At 32.2% G+C, this 18,759-nt stretch overlaps 1 protein-coding gene across 8 annotated transcripts in view; it reads right to left on the bottom strand.

The window, feature by feature from the left end:
• The window catches only part of CSMD3 (CUB and Sushi multiple domains 3), a 1,243,168-nt gene that overhangs the window by 86,693 nt on the left and 1,137,716 nt on the right, over positions 1-18,759 (bottom strand). For all 8 annotated transcript variants that reach the window (XM_039464529.2, XM_074387065.1, XM_074387064.1 and 5 more), the window contains 6 exons: positions 15,617-15,697; positions 14,428-14,541; positions 9,587-9,775; positions 9,062-9,208; positions 6,012-6,200; positions 1,016-1,201 (listed from right to left, as the gene is read on the bottom strand). In XM_039464529.2, coding sequence (XP_039320463.1) covers positions 1,016-1,201; positions 6,012-6,200; positions 9,062-9,208; positions 9,587-9,775; positions 14,428-14,541; positions 15,617-15,697 — 906 coding nt within the window. The remainder of the gene's footprint in view (positions 1-1,015; positions 1,202-6,011; positions 6,201-9,061; positions 9,209-9,586; positions 9,776-14,427; positions 14,542-15,616; positions 15,698-18,759) is intronic.

Genomic DNA, 18,759 nt, shown 5'->3' on the forward strand with positions numbered 1-18,759 from the left:
ACTGTATCTTATGTCATTCCATCCTGTACATCTCCACTGCCTTGATTCACTTACTAATGCATTTACTATACAAGGACCTTTAGCATTTGTTCTTTATTTCTTTTGCATGTTAGTATTTTCCATGGCAGTTCTTGAACACATTCAAGAGTTTCACAATTCAGTCTTGCATTTATTATTCTTCCTACTTAGAATCCCAATTGTTGGCTTACCTCTACTCCCTTATTTCCTTATAAGTTTAAAAAAATACTATATTTTGAGGAATTTTTTTATGAGAATGACCTTTTTATGCAAGAGTCGTGATATTAACTTTAGCTAATTCAAAACTTCTTCAAGGTAAGTAGAAGCCTTATTAGATACGTATGCTGAGATTGCAAACAATTTAACAATCTTAATTTTAAATGAAATCACAGCTAAGTGGAAATGTTAGTACTAAACAGGAAGAAATAATTGAAATATAGAGAAAATTCAAGACTTTATTTAAACCAATATTTTCTATTTTTTTCTTTTGCTACCAAATCTTTACCAGAATTAATGCCTTATCATTATGTAAACTTATTTACCTAGTGAAGCAACAGCAATAAAAACTCTTCTAAGTCTAAGTAACCAAAAGAATATCAATGAAAGTTAAAGTTATGGATAATTTCTGCAACAATACTTATCCTCATAAGAATCAGAGTGGAGCACGACAAAATATAATTTTATTAACACAATCTTTAAAAATTTTCCCAAGGAAACATGTACGGAAAACATGTTGACTAAAGGAATATTTTTACAACATAAAACTTCCTTATATAAAATAAAAGTGACTTTTTGACATAAATATTCTGAGGTTTCTAAAAATGATTAAGGAGTTCTTGTACTGTCTTCTAGTACTTCATGGTACAAGACAGCTTAAATAACTTTTATTTCTGACTTAGACATCACATTTCAGTTTAGGGATTGGTTTTTATAATTCTACAATACATAAAATATACCAAGAGAAAAACAAGTGATGAAATTCCCTTGATCCACATACCAACACAGCGAGGGGTCTTGTTATGATTGCTCCATGTTCCATCTGATTGGCATACAGCTGTGGTAAGTTCCTTGGATGACAATCGATACCCATCATTACAAAAATAGGTAACTCTCGTTCCTACCAAGTAGTCTGTTGTTAGTATTCCTCCATTTGTTGGAGCTTTAGGAATCCCACAGGAAATTGCTAGAATAAATACATACATGCAAAATCATATAAACAGAAAAATGTTTAATTTATTAGGTGAGTCTGTTGAACTGTAAAACATGCAAAACTAATGGGGAATTTTTTCAATTCCTGTGAAACAATCTCAGAATATTTCACAAAAATACTTTCTGAACATAAATTTTGAATCATTTCTTCCAAATTCTTATTTAATGTATTTATAAATTGATGAATGTACATTGTTAATGCTTTATTTCTTGGTTTCCTAGTTTCCTGTTATCATATGCATGGTTATCAGCATTTGTACGGATTATATGACAAAGTAACTTTGGTAAAGAGTATCTCTAATGCAAGCCCATGACTGGACTACCACATAGCAAGTTTGATTCATTCAATTTGACAGATAAATATTAAATATTTTAAAGGGAGTGGCAACAAATATGCATCATGATTTTGTCCAGGAATAAAATAATTAGACTTATTTTACCTGAAAGCTGGCTATTTCTTTGTCTTAGGAACAGCCAAAATGTATGAGCTGGGACACCATCCGTAAAGTATCATGTACTATATTGGATATGTTTTAAAAATATAAGGCCAGGACTTACTGTCTTAAAACCTAGTTAGGATCTTCCTGAATTTCACTGATGCGTCTTAGATGTCTTGATTTTTATCAACAATACATTTGATTTAGGTGAAAATTAGTTTTATTATGATGTGATGATGTAAATTTTTGCACTTGCATAGTTTGTTGTATATAAGATATTTTATACTTTATAACTTTAAAAAGCTACAGAAAAATCCCCTACAATTGATTGTTTACCATTTGTGCCCTATACCCACACAATTGGCATTTACAAAAGAAAAAAATAAAATAAGCTTTCAAAGAATATATTTGGTAGCAATATCTCAAAGTAAGATTTTTTTTTCTCTTTTTTCTTTTTTTTTTTTTTTTTTGAGACAGGGGTCTCAACCTGTCACCTGGCTGGAGTGCAGTGGCACGATCTGGGCTCACTGCAATCTCCACCTCCTAGGCTCGAGTGATTCTCCCACCTCAGCACCCTAGTAGCTGGGACTACAGGTGTGTGCCACCATACCCTGGCTGATTGTTTATTTGTTTGAGACACAGTCCTACTCTTTTGCCTAAGCTGGAGCGCAGTGGCAGGGTCTTTGCTCACTGCAGCCTCCACCTCCTGGGCTCAAGCAGTCCTCCTACCTTCAACCTCCTGAGTAGCTGGGACCACATGCACACAGCACCAGGTCTGGGTAAGATTTATATTTTTTTTGTAGATACAGGTTTTCGTAATGTCGAGACCAGGCTAGTCTCAAACTCCTAGGCTCAAGCAGTCCACCGGCCTCTACCTTCCAAAGTGTTGGGATTACAGGCATGAACCACTGCACCTGGCCCTATTTGTATGTGTATATGTCACACGCAGAGTAGATATTTATATGTATCTCCACAGAAAGACTAATGTACTTGAATATGAGTGTCACCACAGAACCAACTGGAGTGATATCTGATGTATGTACTGTATTACTGTTATAAAAATGAGAAGGCTTCTGTATTATGAAGATATCTTGACTCTCAGGTTTCATACAAAGGATTACAGATTTATATTTTCTCTCATAACAGAAGATATAAAAGACATAAAGATATTTAGTTTAAATATTATAAATTTTATGTTCTATTCACCCATCTTCTAATTCAACCAAAAATTGATTCCACTTCTCTTATAAAATCTACTACTTCACTGCTTAATTTTCATTAACCCATGTGAATTAAATATAAAATGAAAAACCTCAGTAAAATCTATATAAAATTGTCAAAACTGAAGGGCAGAATCCCTACTGCTGAATAGTTGATCTTTTGTAATTTTGTAACCTACAAATTATGAACAGAAAAGCTGTAATGCTGACTTAAATTACACATGCAATCTCATATAATTATGTTATTATCCCTGCTTTCTAATTACAGAAACTCTAATACAGTGTTGAAAAGTAAATGGTTCTCTAATGTCTGTTAAAGCAATGTTTATATTTTCACTTAGAACTTTTGGGAGTTTCAAGTTGTTACAAGCCATCTCCCTGCCAAAGATCATGTATTTACTGATTTTTAAAAATTAACTATGGATTGTTGGGGTGGTACAGATTTAATCTATGTCAACGTAAAAAGAGATACAGTTAAATAGTATAGATTCCACATATACATTTAGTAAAACGTGGTTTTTATTTTAGAACTAAAAAGAGACAATGTACCAAAATAATAGGACAATGCCTGTGCCGATGGATAGTTTACAATTTAATTTCCCAGCTATTTAAAAAAAGAAGAAGAAGAAGAAAAGAAAGACAAATTCGGTTCAGAAGAAAAGTTATCATAACTGAGTGATTGTCAAAGAGGCTTCTCTATACAACTTTAGGAAATCACAACTTAAAAGTGAGGCAGGGAATATGAAGTGAGTTGCCACATAACACTGTATAATACTTAATTGTATGCATGGGGATGGTTCAATTTTTGAGGGGGCAATAATAAATGGTTATTTGCTGAGAACAAAAATAAGTAAAACACCGAACCAAACTCAGATGGATATAGCTGACTAATTTTCTACCTTTATGTTCACATTATGTAACTTTATAGCTCAAGTAAATGTATGTAGGGATGTATAAGAAGACTCAAGAGGCAAGAAAAAGAAAAATGACTAAAAAATGCAAAACAAATTTGGAATAAAAGATGCATTATGCAAATAGCTCTTCCCAATGACATATAAACATTTCATTTCAATTAGTTATGTCCAAATAGAGGTCATATCCTATAAACATTTTTTCTTAATCTTTGTTTTAACAATAAGAAAAAATCAATTTTTGGAAATGACTGCACGATTTACATATATTTTATCACTTTACCTCACCAAATATCTCATTTTTAAACTACATTTCAACTTTCCTATTTGGATAGTAAAACAATTTTAAATTTAAGACAATGAAAAAATGACTCCATGTGTAAATTACATGGAGTATATTCAGTGAAATTACAGCGCTAATTCTACCAAAGCAATTTCAAATTTTCGGCAAGTATGGGGTATATTTATTTTACAGGATAGTCAATTATTCTCACAAAATGTTTCTTAAGGATTATATATGTACCATATAGGAATGTGTATGTGTATATGTGTATATTACTATAAATGAAAGCAATCTCCACAGCAATCATTATGTAACTAAAATACAAAAGTTTAAATTTCAAAAAAATGTTAAAATTCAGAGCATTTTAATGGTTATTTAAAATATATATTATATAAGCTTATTTTTTAGTTCTGTTATGAGATTATGAGTTTAAAGATTCTTTCCCACACTAGTTCGGGGAAATTAGTTACTACTAAGAAACTGCAATACTCCTGCTTTTCATTGGTCAGAGGAAAGTAGCTGTTTTAATGCGTTATTAAAGTGTATCTATTCTACATGAAGTAAATACTTTCAATGTTGATAACTCCTTAAGGTTTTTTTTTTTAATGATGCTTTCCAGAATCCTAACAAGTGATTAATTTTTCCTTACATCCATACAACAAGAAAAAATATTTTTTTTCATTTTGCACTTCTTTACATATGCCTTTGATAGCTATCTTTTGGGGCATTATAAATTGCAGTCTAATAGGTTAAAGAACCCATTTCAAATGCCTATTAAAATCTATTCCTTAGCTAATTTTAACCTGCTACTGGCTGATTTTAAATTTTTTAAGTGCCCACCAAAAAACAGATAATAAGTAAGACTTCTTATTTATCACCAAGAATATTCTGCATTTTTTCATGTGAGGGTTCAAAGTTGCTATATGCATCTTTACATGCTAACTAGAGTTAAATAAAATATGAAATTAATTTACATATTGATAAAATAATGTAATGAATTAAATATTTTAAAATTTTCAATGTCCAATGATATTAGTTTTTCTGTTTAGCTGTTGTTGAACTTGTCTTTATGATTATGACTACACTTAGGTAAGAGACTCAACTACTATTTAAAAATAAGGTGTTTTTTTTCCTTTTTAATTTTATTTGATTCTGAGATGGAGTTTTACTCTTGTTACCCAGGCTGGAGTGCAATGTTATGATCTCAGCTCACTGCAACCTCTGCCTTTCGGATTCAAGTCATTCTCCTGCTTCAGCCTCCCATAAAAACAAGTCTTAATCAAAAGCTCTAAAACATGCTATTTTTTTATTAACAAGCTTGTCATTCTGTTGCAGCAAGATATAATGCGCAGTGCCTCAATTTTTGACGAAATACAAAGAAAAATTAAATACATATTTTTCATTTTGCTAAAATAAAAACTAAAAAACATTTTTATTTTATTTATTGCTATTTTAGTTGTGTTATCTGTACCACCAAAGAAAAAAGTAACCAGGCGGTGGGTTACATTCTTGTCTTAAATTTGTTGCTATGATAGCATATTTGCACGCTCAGAGTGAAATTCAGTCTTCAGTGTACTTGCCCATTCTTATTCTCTATTACCTCTCTGTAGACATCACACTAAGACAGTCTCCCACTCTGTTTCAGTAATTCTCTGACAACAAAGTAACTGGAATGGAGAATGTATGAATGAAGTATGCATACAAGGGGAAAAAGTCAACACATGTAAGTTGTCTAACAATAATGAAGAATTATAAAACAGTATGTATCTTTCCCCTAAAATTTATCAATGTTATGCCTTATTTTCATGAAAGGAGTTTGTAATATGCTTCCAAATATTTCTATTCTCAGAAATGTTAGTGATCCAAATAAAAAAATTAAATGGTGCTAATCTCATATTAATGTTTTTATTCATTTGGACATAATAAACCTCACCTTGACAGGCAGGGACCGGTGCATCCCATGCATGATACCCATAGGAAGACTTTCTGCACACAGCACTGCTTTTTCCAACAAGTCGGAATCCTCGATCACAGGCCCAACGGACCACACTGTTAAGCTGCCCGCCTGTCTGACTGATAATGTATCCATGAGGTGGGGATTCTGGTGTACTACAGTAGAAAGCTTTTCAAAAGAAAAAAAAAATGTTGTTTAATTAATGAACCAGAAGTTATTACCAATAGTTATAAACACCTATACAGCGACTAGTACTTAAAAATAGATCAGTGGTCAACTATGTAAATTTTAATTCATATGAACATCGCATTGTTCTCTATCCTCTTTTGAAAATAACCTACTGTCATAACTTTCGGGAGACATAACTAACTCTGAGCATTCTTCCAATTTATATTGTCACTTAAAATGTCTTCTGAAATGAAATGTATTTTCTTAACGTCCTGGAGGTTCAAAAGCCCAACAAATATCTAATTGAATTTTGGAAACTGCATTTCCTGTCATTTGAGGGACCTACATTTCACAGCTTTGGTAGCAATATTTTAGAGCATGTTGTTTACATGTCACTTTGAAGTTATATCCAGAAACCTCTATCATGTTAGATCATACATTTCATTTTGGTTGATGTCTAAAATAATCCCCCACATTCCATAATCCTCTTTCCCAGTCTATTACAGGGTTTCCATTCTGTCAAGTGCTTACATATGGTGATAGAAATTGCCAATAAAATAAAAAATGTTTTTCACCTCCTGAAGTTTGAAATGCCAACAGATAATGTCAAATAGCTTTTTCATATATGTGTACTTTTGAGGCTATTCAGCATGGCAGATTCCATTTACCTTTTGAAACTTTAATGTATTCATCTGAGAAAAATGAGGCTTTGGGGGTAAATAGTAAGAAACAAATTGTACTTAGGATATATATGTCATAACCTGTCATTTTCTAAAGGTTAAAATACATATTTCATATGTCAAGCTGTTCTTGGGGGCTAAAAGTGGTATTTTCATTATATTTATATCCAACTTTGTCATAAATAGTCAACATGAATAAGGATTGGTCTATAATATGGTCAATCTAATTGTTTAATTTGAATAGCTTCCTTTTATGTTACCATGCATTACAAATTTAATGTGCTGACTTGTAAATGCCTATTTGGGCAAAACTTTAATAAAAAGACATTTACATTGTTCAAATAACAGGAACCATAAGCTCCAGTATAAAAATTCTTCAAGATGACTGGGTATATCTTACATTTCAATTTTTTTTTTTTTTTTTTTTTTTTTTGAGATGAAGTTTCCCTCTTGTTGCCCATGCTGGAGTGCAATGGTGCAATCTTGGCTCATTGCAACCTCTGCCTCCAGGGTTCAAGCAATTCTCCTGCCTCAGCCTCCTGAGTTGCTGGAATTATAGCCCACCACCATGCCCAGCTAAATTTTTGTATTTTTAGAGGAGACAGGGATTCATGATGTTTGCCAGGCTAGCCTCAAGCTTCTGACCTCAGGCTATCCACCCATCTCGGCCTCCCAAAGTGCTGGGATTATAGGCATGAGCCACAGAGCTAGGCAATATTTCAATATTTTAAAATAATTCTACTTTGAGTGCATGACAAATTATATTCAATGTAATAGAAACTTATTGTAAGATACAATTATGTACATGGTAGTAATATGCTGTCAGTGACAAGTTATTCTAATATGTGAAAGACAAATTAGTAATAAAATCAAACTATCATCTCAGAGTTTTAAAATCAAGTTAATTAAACAGAATTATGCTATGTATTCATTTTATATGTAGGTGTAAATTTGTACAAATGAGTGACATTCAAGAGTGTACTTTTTAGAACTGAAATACAAAATTTATCTGTCTATGCTTAGAATCATTGTGTCAGAGTTGTTTATAAAACATTTATAAAAGCAAAATTTTCTGTTGAACTGATTATCAATGACACATGGTTTGGGAGACATGCTCTGAACACTGTATAGAAAGAGACAGCTGACTGATTCTGAGATATTCTACTACTGAGCACATATCCATGGCCCCTGACATGATATAGAATGGCAGTAAAGAAAAGGAACATAACCTTCACATAATGGAGGACTATTTATGTACATTTACTCAACAAGAAAATGATTATTTCAGTATGAGTAGACCTTATAAGCAAGAAGACATACAGAAAAATCTATGTCATCTTGGTATTAAAAAGAATTTCCAGCCCACGACTTTCTAAATATCACTCAAGCAAAAGCAGTAATGACACAATGTTTACTGTTTAAAAAAACCGAAGGTTTGTAAATAATGTGTTTATCATTCTCTCTTTTGATACTTAAGATATCTTAGCAAGTATCACAAATAGATGGATAAAAATTAAAACAGGCCGGGCGCGGTGGCTCAAGCCTGTAATCCCAGCACTTTGGGAGGCCGAGGCGGGTGGATCACGAGGTCAAGAGATCGAGACCATCCCGGTCAACATAGTGAAACCCCGTCTCTACTAAAAATACAAAAAATTAGCTGGGCATGGTGGCACATGCCTGTAATCCCAGCTACTCAGGAGGCTAAGGCAGGAGAATTGCCTGAACCCAGGAGGCGGAGGTTGTGGTGAGCCAAGATCGTGCCATTGCACTCCAGCCTGGGTGACAAGACAAGAGTGAAACTCTGTCTAAAAAAAAAAAAAAAAAAAAAAAAAAAATTAAAACAAAGATTTTGACCACTGTATGTTTCTCCTTTGTTTAAACTTGTCATTTAAAGGAGTTACTAAGTAGATCAGATAACACATGATTGAGCAACATTGTTAATATTTTTTGTCAGTTCAAGGAAAACAAATCCATGTGTAAAAAGTATTAAAAATTACAATTTAATTTATAACTGATTTTTGTAAGCCATAAATATCCTAAGTGCTTTTAATGTTTTATAAAATCATATAAGGGATGTGCTGTGATTTGAATTCATGCCTAATTGAATAGTGTCTCCTTCCATAATAATAACTATACTGAAGAGCCAGGGAGATCTGTCCTTGAGTTATAAAGTTTACATACCTATATATCTTATCCGAAAGCCTTTTTTGTTATTGCCATGATCTGCTGACCACTGAAGAAATACTTCATGACCATTGCTTGTTATATTAAAAGCAGATGAATAATCTCCACTGAGGGAAATAAGTACTGGACTTTGAATATTTGGTCCTTCGGAAAGAAAATAAAACAATTTAGATACAACTGACTAATTATATTTTCATTTATCTTCAATATTTTATATCTTTAGAATAACATTAAATATGGTTAAATTGCTTCACAGCCAATCTACCTCATTAACAATAACCGAAAAGAAAAAATGTTTGTCTCAGGCATTTTACTTCTATAGCTAAATGACATACAATTTGTAAAATAATAATGGAGCTAACTGTAATTTTCAAATGGTGTAGGAGTAAATTTAATGTTGATACTTCTAATAATGCCTGCAAGATAAACACACAAGCAGTTGTTTATACTGAAAGTTTACATGTATAATTAGAACATTTAAACTTAATTGACGAATATCCAATAAATATAACCCTTGGTTACCATCAAACACCTGAAGAACATCAAATTCCTTTTCCGTCTGGAAGAATTCTACAAACATGGTGATATTATAACCCTTTTCCACTGAAATGCTCCATGCACACATTTGAAGATTTGGGTAACTGTCAGGATATCCAGGACTCAATATGACTCCAGTAGAATCTAGCCGTAATTCACTGGCAGGACAGAGCACTGTAAAAGAAAAATGTCATTAAATAGTGTTAGTCTTTTAGAGCCTCAGTAAAAACTGCATTTTAGATACTGAGTTTTGTGCTTTCATGTTCAATAACTATAAGGATGATGCATTGAATTATTTGTTAAAAGAGACAAGTTGTATTAAACTTACCATTCAAAAAATTGGAGGAATAACCCAAAAATTTACAGTATTGATTTATCTTTTATTACATGGAAGATGCACTGCTTTCTGGACATAAATAAATACATAAATAAAATATAAGCCATTTAATTCCTCCTCTTTCTCCACATTTTCCTCAACCTTTCCTAATCTTATGTTCTTCTTCCTTTGCCTCTGTTATCTATGTCTTTGCCTTGCCTCTTCTTTCCTTACTTTTTCACTCACTTTCTTCTCTCTTAAACCTTCTACTCATTTAGGTGTGTGGGGCCAGATAGAAAACTGCCCTCTCTCAAAGCATTCATTTCAGGTAAAGTGTTTTCTCATCTCAGGAATATGTTTACCACGAGGATTTAACACAATTCTGAGTCACCAATTGCCTTTCAGTTCTTTACACTATCTCCAGGCCATAAATGTAGCCCAAAGCACAAACTCATTTTATTTAATAATAATACTTCTGCATTAAAATCATATATGTGTATATACATACATATATATGTATATACACATACACTTATAAAAACATGGAAAATTTGTTATATATTGGCAAAACATGTAGTTGACAAAACAAAAACATACTGTTATGTATTGACAAAACAACATAATTGTGGGCTAACATACTGCAAAATACAGCAAATTTCAGTTTTTTTGGCATCAATTGCATTATGTATCAGACCAAAATTATGAACACTCACTTAAATTTGGATTTAGAATGGAGAGTATGACTAAGTTGATCAAGACCTTTTTAATCAAATGATGACATTTTAGTCTCTTAAAATTTTTTTTTAAGTTCTGTGGTGTGGAAAGAGTATTGGAATTATTTAGTATGGTCCATTGTGCAGAAGTAAACCAATTTGTACCAAACAGGATTTACTTCAATATAAGGAATAACATTCTATTTATCAGAACAGTGTAATGGCTATAGTAAAATGTCTTATGAACATAATTGCTAACAAGTTTTAAACTTAGACTGGACTACCTTTTGAGTGTTTTACTGAGAACATTTAGGCAACTGAAGGAATGGGTAAACTAGATAATTTTTGATTATGTGGTTAGTTAGAAATACATCCCGTGCCATTTCCTAATTTAACTACTATACTTTAACTTCCATTTTGGAGTTAAATAGCACTGTTTCTCAAAATAATTAGAGCAGCACTTTAAGAAGAATAATTCTTTTTCAATGTTTATTTGAATTAGTTAGGATTGAAAACTACTAATGTAGTTGCTGGAATATAATGAATAGGTGAAGAGCTTCTATATTCATTGTGTACAGGGTACAAGGACAATTAAATATTTTAAGTTATAAAGTCTCCAACAAGTATGGAGATAGAAAAGAGTAAGTAACATAGTGGATTATGACAGCATATGATTGCTCTATAAACATGTTAATAACTTGAAAAGAAAAAACTTCTTGAAAACTAACACTGGCCAGAACTAATACATGGCTTTTTTGAAAATTGACTATAAGATAGAGTTTAAAATACAGTATAGCTAAAGCTAAGAGCTGCTTTCTATTTTTTTGGATATTATTTCAGTTTCTTTTACTTCAACCTAGAATTTTCCTTCATGAATATAATTTTGAGTTTAAAAAATGAATAAATGGTATTAGGTTATTTATTCTCCATTTAGAAAGAGAACTCTGACACTGATTTTCAAAAAATTAAAAATACATATAAATTGAATAAAGATTGGAAATGATATGGAATATATAAGTTAAAGACAAAAAATAGTAAATATTTGGCATTAACATATTAAAATAAATGATATGATCTGATATACTTTACTACAAATACGCAAATTGACCTATACTCACACTGTCTAACATATAACAAGCCTGACAACCACCAAGAATAACAGTAAATATTTGTTGATTTTAACTATATGTTAGGCACTGTTGAACACCATTGGTACATTATCTCCCTTATCACAACTTTTAAAAAATGTGTATACTTTTTATCCCCATTGTACATATGATAAAATTGATGCCCAGAAATTTTAAAGTGCTCAAAGTCTCCAAGATTCAGTTGGAGCCATTTTTTTTTTTTTTTTTTTTTTTTTTTTTTTTTTTGAGGCGGAGTTTCGCTCTTGTTACCCAGGCTGGAGTGCAATGGCGCGATCTCGGCTCACCGCAGCCTCTGCCTCCTGGGTTCAGGCAATTCTCCTGCCTTAGCCTCCTGAGTAGCTGGGATTACAGGCACGCACCACCATGCCCAGCTAATTTTTTGTATTTTTAGTAGAGACGGGGTTTCACCATGTTGACCAGGATGGTCTCGATCTCTTGACCTCGTGATCCACCCGCCTAGGCCTCCCAAAGTGCTGGGATTACAGGCTTGAGCCACCACGCCCCGCGAGCCAATGTTTTTAAACAAAAAACAAAAAACAAAAAACAAACAAAAAAAATGTAAACATCCATTAGATTTCATTTACAACAAACTCTTTACAAAAAACCATATTTGGAATTATTTTTCACATTTTAAGTAGAACATAGAGAACTACAGAGCATCTAAAGAAAAACAGAGAACAAAAATGATACTGCTTCTTTTTGAAGAAAAGTCAAAAAAAATTTAAATGTACTAAAGACTATGTAGATTAATTCTAGCCAATTCCAAGCAAATGACTATTTTAGCAAACTTGTGGAATAAACTCAATTAAACAAAAATGTAGTCAGCTTTTTGGCTTCAATGTCTGCTCAAATAATTAATATAGAGACTTTACATAAACTCATTCTAAAGGATGATTTATTGACTGTATTAGCTAGTATATGGAGTGTTATCAGGAGACAAAAATTTACTGTCTTTTCTGTATTCTCCACAGTAGACAGAGTAAGTTCAATTACTAATCTACAGGAAACTCCAGTTTGGGAAATAAAACACTGAAAGTCTGAGAGATAAAAAGTTGTGAAACATCTAGCAATATCTAGACCAAAAAAATGTAAAATATCTGAATTGTTACATTTAATTTTAAGAAGTTTATTGAGTTGGGATTCAGATTTAAAAACAAGAAGCTTGCTCTCCAAGTGCGCACAATGCAGTTTATATTGGGGAAATACAGAAATGTTATTATGTAATTGCTCATTTACACCTCCTGTGTCTCCCCAACTTTTTTTCCAATGTGTAACCCCTCCAAGGTTGAGCCCCTTTCTTCTCTATTTGCTTATCTAAATATCTGAATATGAAACCTACATAATTCTAAAGGTCTAGAGAGTAGTCTTACATGATGGAAAAAGCCGAATGAATGGCATATAAATGTCTGGAATATATAAGAGACAGACTTCAGAATTCCCAACCAACTTCAAGATGTTCAAATAGCATTAAGACCATGAGAAATTCTCACACTGGCTCTGATTTATACCCCAAAACCTGCTTTCCTGCTTTTCTTTTTGCTACCATCAAAGCCTCCTACAAACCTTTTATCTTCTTGTAATGCTTTTAATTATAGTATGTTTAGAATAATAATCAGAAGTTATTGTAGGCTTGTTATAGCAGTTAAGATACTGCACATGAAACAGATTTTCAATATTTTCAGGAATGAATCCCAAAGGAGGAAGCAATCCAAAATAAAGCTAGGAAGAATAATAAAGTACAACTCAATTGTATTCAACTTAATCAACATTTATGATTATCGTATGTTAGGCACTGTTCTGGGCCCAGGGACTACACAAATGAATAATACATGTTTTTTGAACATGAGAGCTTAGCACAGCATTCAAGGACTATCTTTGCCTTGCTCTTGTAGCATAGTGAATTCCTTGAAGTCCATGTCTTGTTGTCTTTCACGTCTCTATCTCTGCATGTATATCTGCCCCTTAGATCACAATTCTCTCAATCTTTCTTCTATCAGAATAAGTCTCATTGTCATCTGGCATTGTCTCATGACTCAGGGAAGGCTGCTTCCATTAAGCTTTCCCTGCCCCACAAGCAGGTAAAACTTACATGAATCTACAGCTTCCTGGTCTCTTTCCCCAACCACTATACTGCTATCACCTGTGCAATTGCCATATCCCCTTTCCATGATGCTTTCACAATAAGGGCCACTTAAAATTTATTTTTTGTTACTCTGCTTGTTTGTTGGTTCTTTTTCCTCAGATCCTCATTGTGTAACAAGTATTCAATAAAGTTTAATGAGTCTAGTATTTAGATCAGATGCTCTTTCTAAGTAAAACCAATCAACATTGAAGCCTTTATTTAAAGTGATTTCCCTTTCTCTCTACCTCCATTCCAACCCCTAAAATCAAAATAATTTCAGTAAATTGAATTGACTTCATGCTAGACCAGAAAAATTTAACATTGGAAGAATCAAAGATGTTTAAAGTTAAATCTGATAAACAGCGGACTATTTCTAAGTGAAATATCACATACGAGTTATATAACTTATAACATTGTTTCCAGTTAAATATTTTATATTTATATGAATAGATTTTTCTCAATCTTACCTATATTAAGTTAAACATAAAGCAAATATTTAAGAAATAAATAATCATAAGAATGAATACCTTGACAAACTGGAGGTGCTCCATCCATCTGCAGTCGTTCTCCTAATCTGCATGTCAGAATTGCATTACCAACTAAAGTAAATCCTGGAAGACACTGATACCTAATAATATCACCTATTAAAAAAAACAGAGGGTAGGCTTCATATAAGCAACAAGATGATGATAAAAATAAACAAATATTTCAATTATAAGAGAATAATTTCTCCTTTAGCCATTTTCAATCATTATAAAAATGTTATTAGGTATAAGTAGGAGTTATATTCAAAATATTTAAAAATCAGTAGGAGTTACAGGTATATATTAGGTATAAATAGGAGTTATATTATATAGGTATTACATAGGTATTAGGTATAAGTAGGAGTTATATTCAAAATATTGAAAAAAAAAGACAAGATAATAGACATTGAGCCATCAGAAATGAAGTCAAAAGTGAACTGCCAGTCTTTCTGTACTGGTGCATACCAGCTGGATATAAGCAATAATCATAAGGAAATAATTTAGTTTATATAGGTGAGATATTAAATAAAAATATAGCAACTAGTTAAAAGGCCTTCTATTTATTAGTTTTCTAGTAAAATTAAAGTTACATCAGTCACTGTTAGTTTCTATATGTGTCTTAATCAAAATCAATATAATAATAATTAATAAAAGTTTATTATGGCAACATTAAGATGTCTTCTTATATCATTTTTTTCAAACTGTATGGTATTAATCATTTGGGTTGTATTTCCAACTCAGATATAAAGCACCTTTATTATTGAGTTGAGTAGAATTGACTAAGCATTTTCCAAGGTATGGAAATAAAATAGTCTTCTAATATGCCCTGCAACCCATTCATTCTGCCAAGTCAGGCATAGTCCGGAATTCAAAGAACAAAAGTTAGAATTATAATGTCAGAAGGCAGCAAAATAATGGTTTAGAAGGAACCAGCACAATATAGTTAAAGGTTTCAAATTTTGACACTTTTTCTAATTGTACATTCCAGAAAAGCAAAATTATTTTTTCTTGTCTAATATTCCCTTTCCTCTTTTCACTCCTCTTCCTTCTTAAAAATTCTGAATAAATCTCTATCAACATAGGGAATGGAGGTCTCAAGACAGGTTTCTAACATTCTTTATTTTGGTTTCTTTTTAAGCAAAATGTTCTGCCAGCAGTATGTTTTCTTTGAAAATAATTCAACAGGCTTTACCTATTTCAAATTCATCATCTTCTGTCAAAATTTCAGCATTGGGTACAGGTGGTGGAGGTTGGCACACCCTTAGCTGATAGGCTATAAAAATAAACAATGTGTTTATTCCTTTTCTGAACAGCTACATGTATTCACATATGCAAAAAAGAAAATTACTGATGGTTATTTAAAAATAATAAAAATAAATTACATAATTTATCAAGTTTTAATTACATCTTTACTTTTTAAAATATACTACACCATTACAAAATATTTTACCACGGTAACGATGCTTATCTTTTTATTCCTTATTTCTTATCCTTATTCTAGTCCTTATTATTATGTGGTTCAAAACATCTTGTTTTTTACCTCCTTTGCACGATCACAATGTGGAATTAGGTATTCACGTTTGTTTACTTGCTCAATGCCTGTCTTCCCCAACACTCATCACTGAATCCCCTGCACTTAGCAAATGCATAGCATACAGCAATAATTGCAAACAAATACTCAGTACTTACTTGATTCCAGGCAGTATTACAAATACTTAACTCAATCCTCAGAAAAAAATATTTTATTATTTAATTTATGTAACTATTTCTATAATTGTCGCCATTATTTAAAAAAGAAAACTGATAAAGGGAGTTAAGAATTTGCCCAAATCACACAGCGATAATGTGACAGAACTGAGGGTAGAAACTAGGTAGTCTGGCTCCAGAGCCTTATCTCACCATGCTACTATAATATAATTGAGATTATTTTTTGTTGAATGTCATGTTTCTAATTATTATATCACTTGAACAGGTCATCTCATTGGATTAGATTGGCATTTGGCATAATTGGAAGGCCACCATGACAGATTTTCTATGAATCCAAGCATCGGCCTGCTACCCCTAAATGATATCTAAAATCTACAACAAGATCATTTGTTGATTGAAATCTTTTTTTTCTTTTAATGTCTTCTAAAAATGTACTATACTAGTATTCATTCAGGATGTATGTTTTATTCTATTATAACAGCTGAGGCAAATTGTTTAATATGTCTATTTTTACTACTTAAACTTAGAAGTTCTCACTGTACTCAATGCGCCAATACATAGAATGAGACTCAAAAGACACAGTAGTTTATACAATACCATGCAATTAGTACAGGACATAGCCAAAAACTGAATTGTATATCCTCTACTTTCAAAGCCCATTCAACATTGCTCTTATTGCAAAAAAAAAAAAAAATTATGGCATCAACTAGAATAGGTCAGGAAGCCTCCTATAAGAGGAAATGAAAGTAATATACTTTAAAGAAGTAAAATTTTCCCAATTCTAAAGAGTAATCGTGATCAGAAGACCATTTCAGATGGAGGAGAAAACTTGAACAAAAACCTGAGCAAGGCCTAAAGTCACTGATTCATCATCATCTAACAGAAAGCTATTTATAAGAGAATTGGCTAATAAACATTCAGGTTACTAAGGACAAAGAGAAAAGGAAAAATTTTCAAAATCTAGCTATAGAGTTATAAAACATGAAGAATGTATTTTAATTTTCTTCTGCAAATTGTTATCTGTCACTTAAAACATCTTCCTTCCAGTAGTTTAACACACTTATCAAGCACTTGCTGTGCATGGATGTTAATTTGCAAGTAAAACACCACTGTACAGAAGGGTTACTACTAGAAAAGAAAGATTTGCTGGGAAAGAATCCCAGGGTAGAAAATATAACATGGATTTTTGATAAAATGCTTAGTGGAGAGTAAATGGGAACTTTGAACATTGTTTTCCTGAACTTGTTCTTTAAAGAGGGTACAGTGATAAAGGTAAAAAGTAATTGTAAGAAATCCCAAAACTGTAAGAGAAAAGGGAGAATACAGGAGGAGCCCTATACAAGGAAATCTTTCTGAATCTACGCCTTAGAGAAGATTTTGTCTAAAATCTTCCATAGAATAGAGATCAACTCATAAACTAGAGAAACATAGAGATACTCATATCTGTATTATTTCACTTGTGCTTCCCTGAGAAGTTATTTTAACCTGCATGCTAATCCTAAATTGTTTTATTATTTTAAATAAGAAACACCTTTTTTAACGTGGAATCTATAACTATTGTCATCTGTGGAATATGCTGAGAATGACCTAGATAACTCAGTTGCAAGATTTAAAAGACCAAAGACTGTAAAGTTTTACTAAAGAAGACTATAACGCTCAGAGATATTATGTTATTTTTTCAAGACTACGTGGGTACTGTGAGCTAATATCTTATTCTCTGTTCTTTCCTATGGCTCTCCATTTTATAAAATGTGTTCTAGAAGCTAAGGGATCATGGTGAGGCCACAGAGGGTCTGAGATGTAATGTCCTTGCCTTCCAACTCTACTTCAATAAGAACAACTCTATTTTTATCAATTTTACAAATTTGAATTCTGAACAAACTTACCTTTGAATAAGTGTTCTACATTCTTCTTACTAAGTGATTTCATTGATTCTTTTAGCTACAATTCTGACTTCGTGTGTCAATTCCCAATTCTTTATCACCAGGCTAAACATCTCTCCTCACTGCTCCCTTTTCCACCCTTCGCAGTTATTTTCTAATCACAGAACATTTTTTGTGGCACATGTTAACACGACTTGTTCAAAATGTTATTTTCCATTTATTTGCATGTTTATTCATTGGGTCCCTATTTCGACTTTAAGTTACATGACAGAGGCTACTTGTTTATGTACCTTTTTCACTGTCCAGCAATTAGCTCTTGTCACTAAACTTACAATTCAACGAACATTTGCTAATAACTGACAGAACGCAGGTTTCTTCAGGAGGGAAACAGCCTCTCAACGGTCTTCCCTAAGATGACTCACAACTTTAAAATTGCCAGTGGGGATGAAATAAAAACAATTAAGTGTCAGAGAATGCTAAACATTAAAATATAGGCAAGATCTGGCTAAAATGCTTTTCAGGGTGGAACAATGTAATTTTGAATAAAAAGTAAAAGAGAAAGGAATAATGAAAAAAAAAAAAAAACACAAAAAACTCTTTTCATCTGTTTCTCTTTTGACTTGTGAAGACCAACCACTACAAAAGGTTAAATCATAAGCAGCTTGCAACAATTCTGTTTTCAATCTTCATCAATCTCTACTAGTATGTTGTTTAACATAACTCTATGATTTGTTCAACGTCTCTC

The sequence above is a fragment of the Saimiri boliviensis genome, chromosome 15 (assembly GCF_048565385.1).
Source record: "Saimiri boliviensis isolate mSaiBol1 chromosome 15, mSaiBol1.pri, whole genome shotgun sequence".
NCBI classification, from domain to species: Eukaryota; Metazoa; Chordata; class Mammalia; order Primates; family Cebidae; genus Saimiri; species Saimiri boliviensis.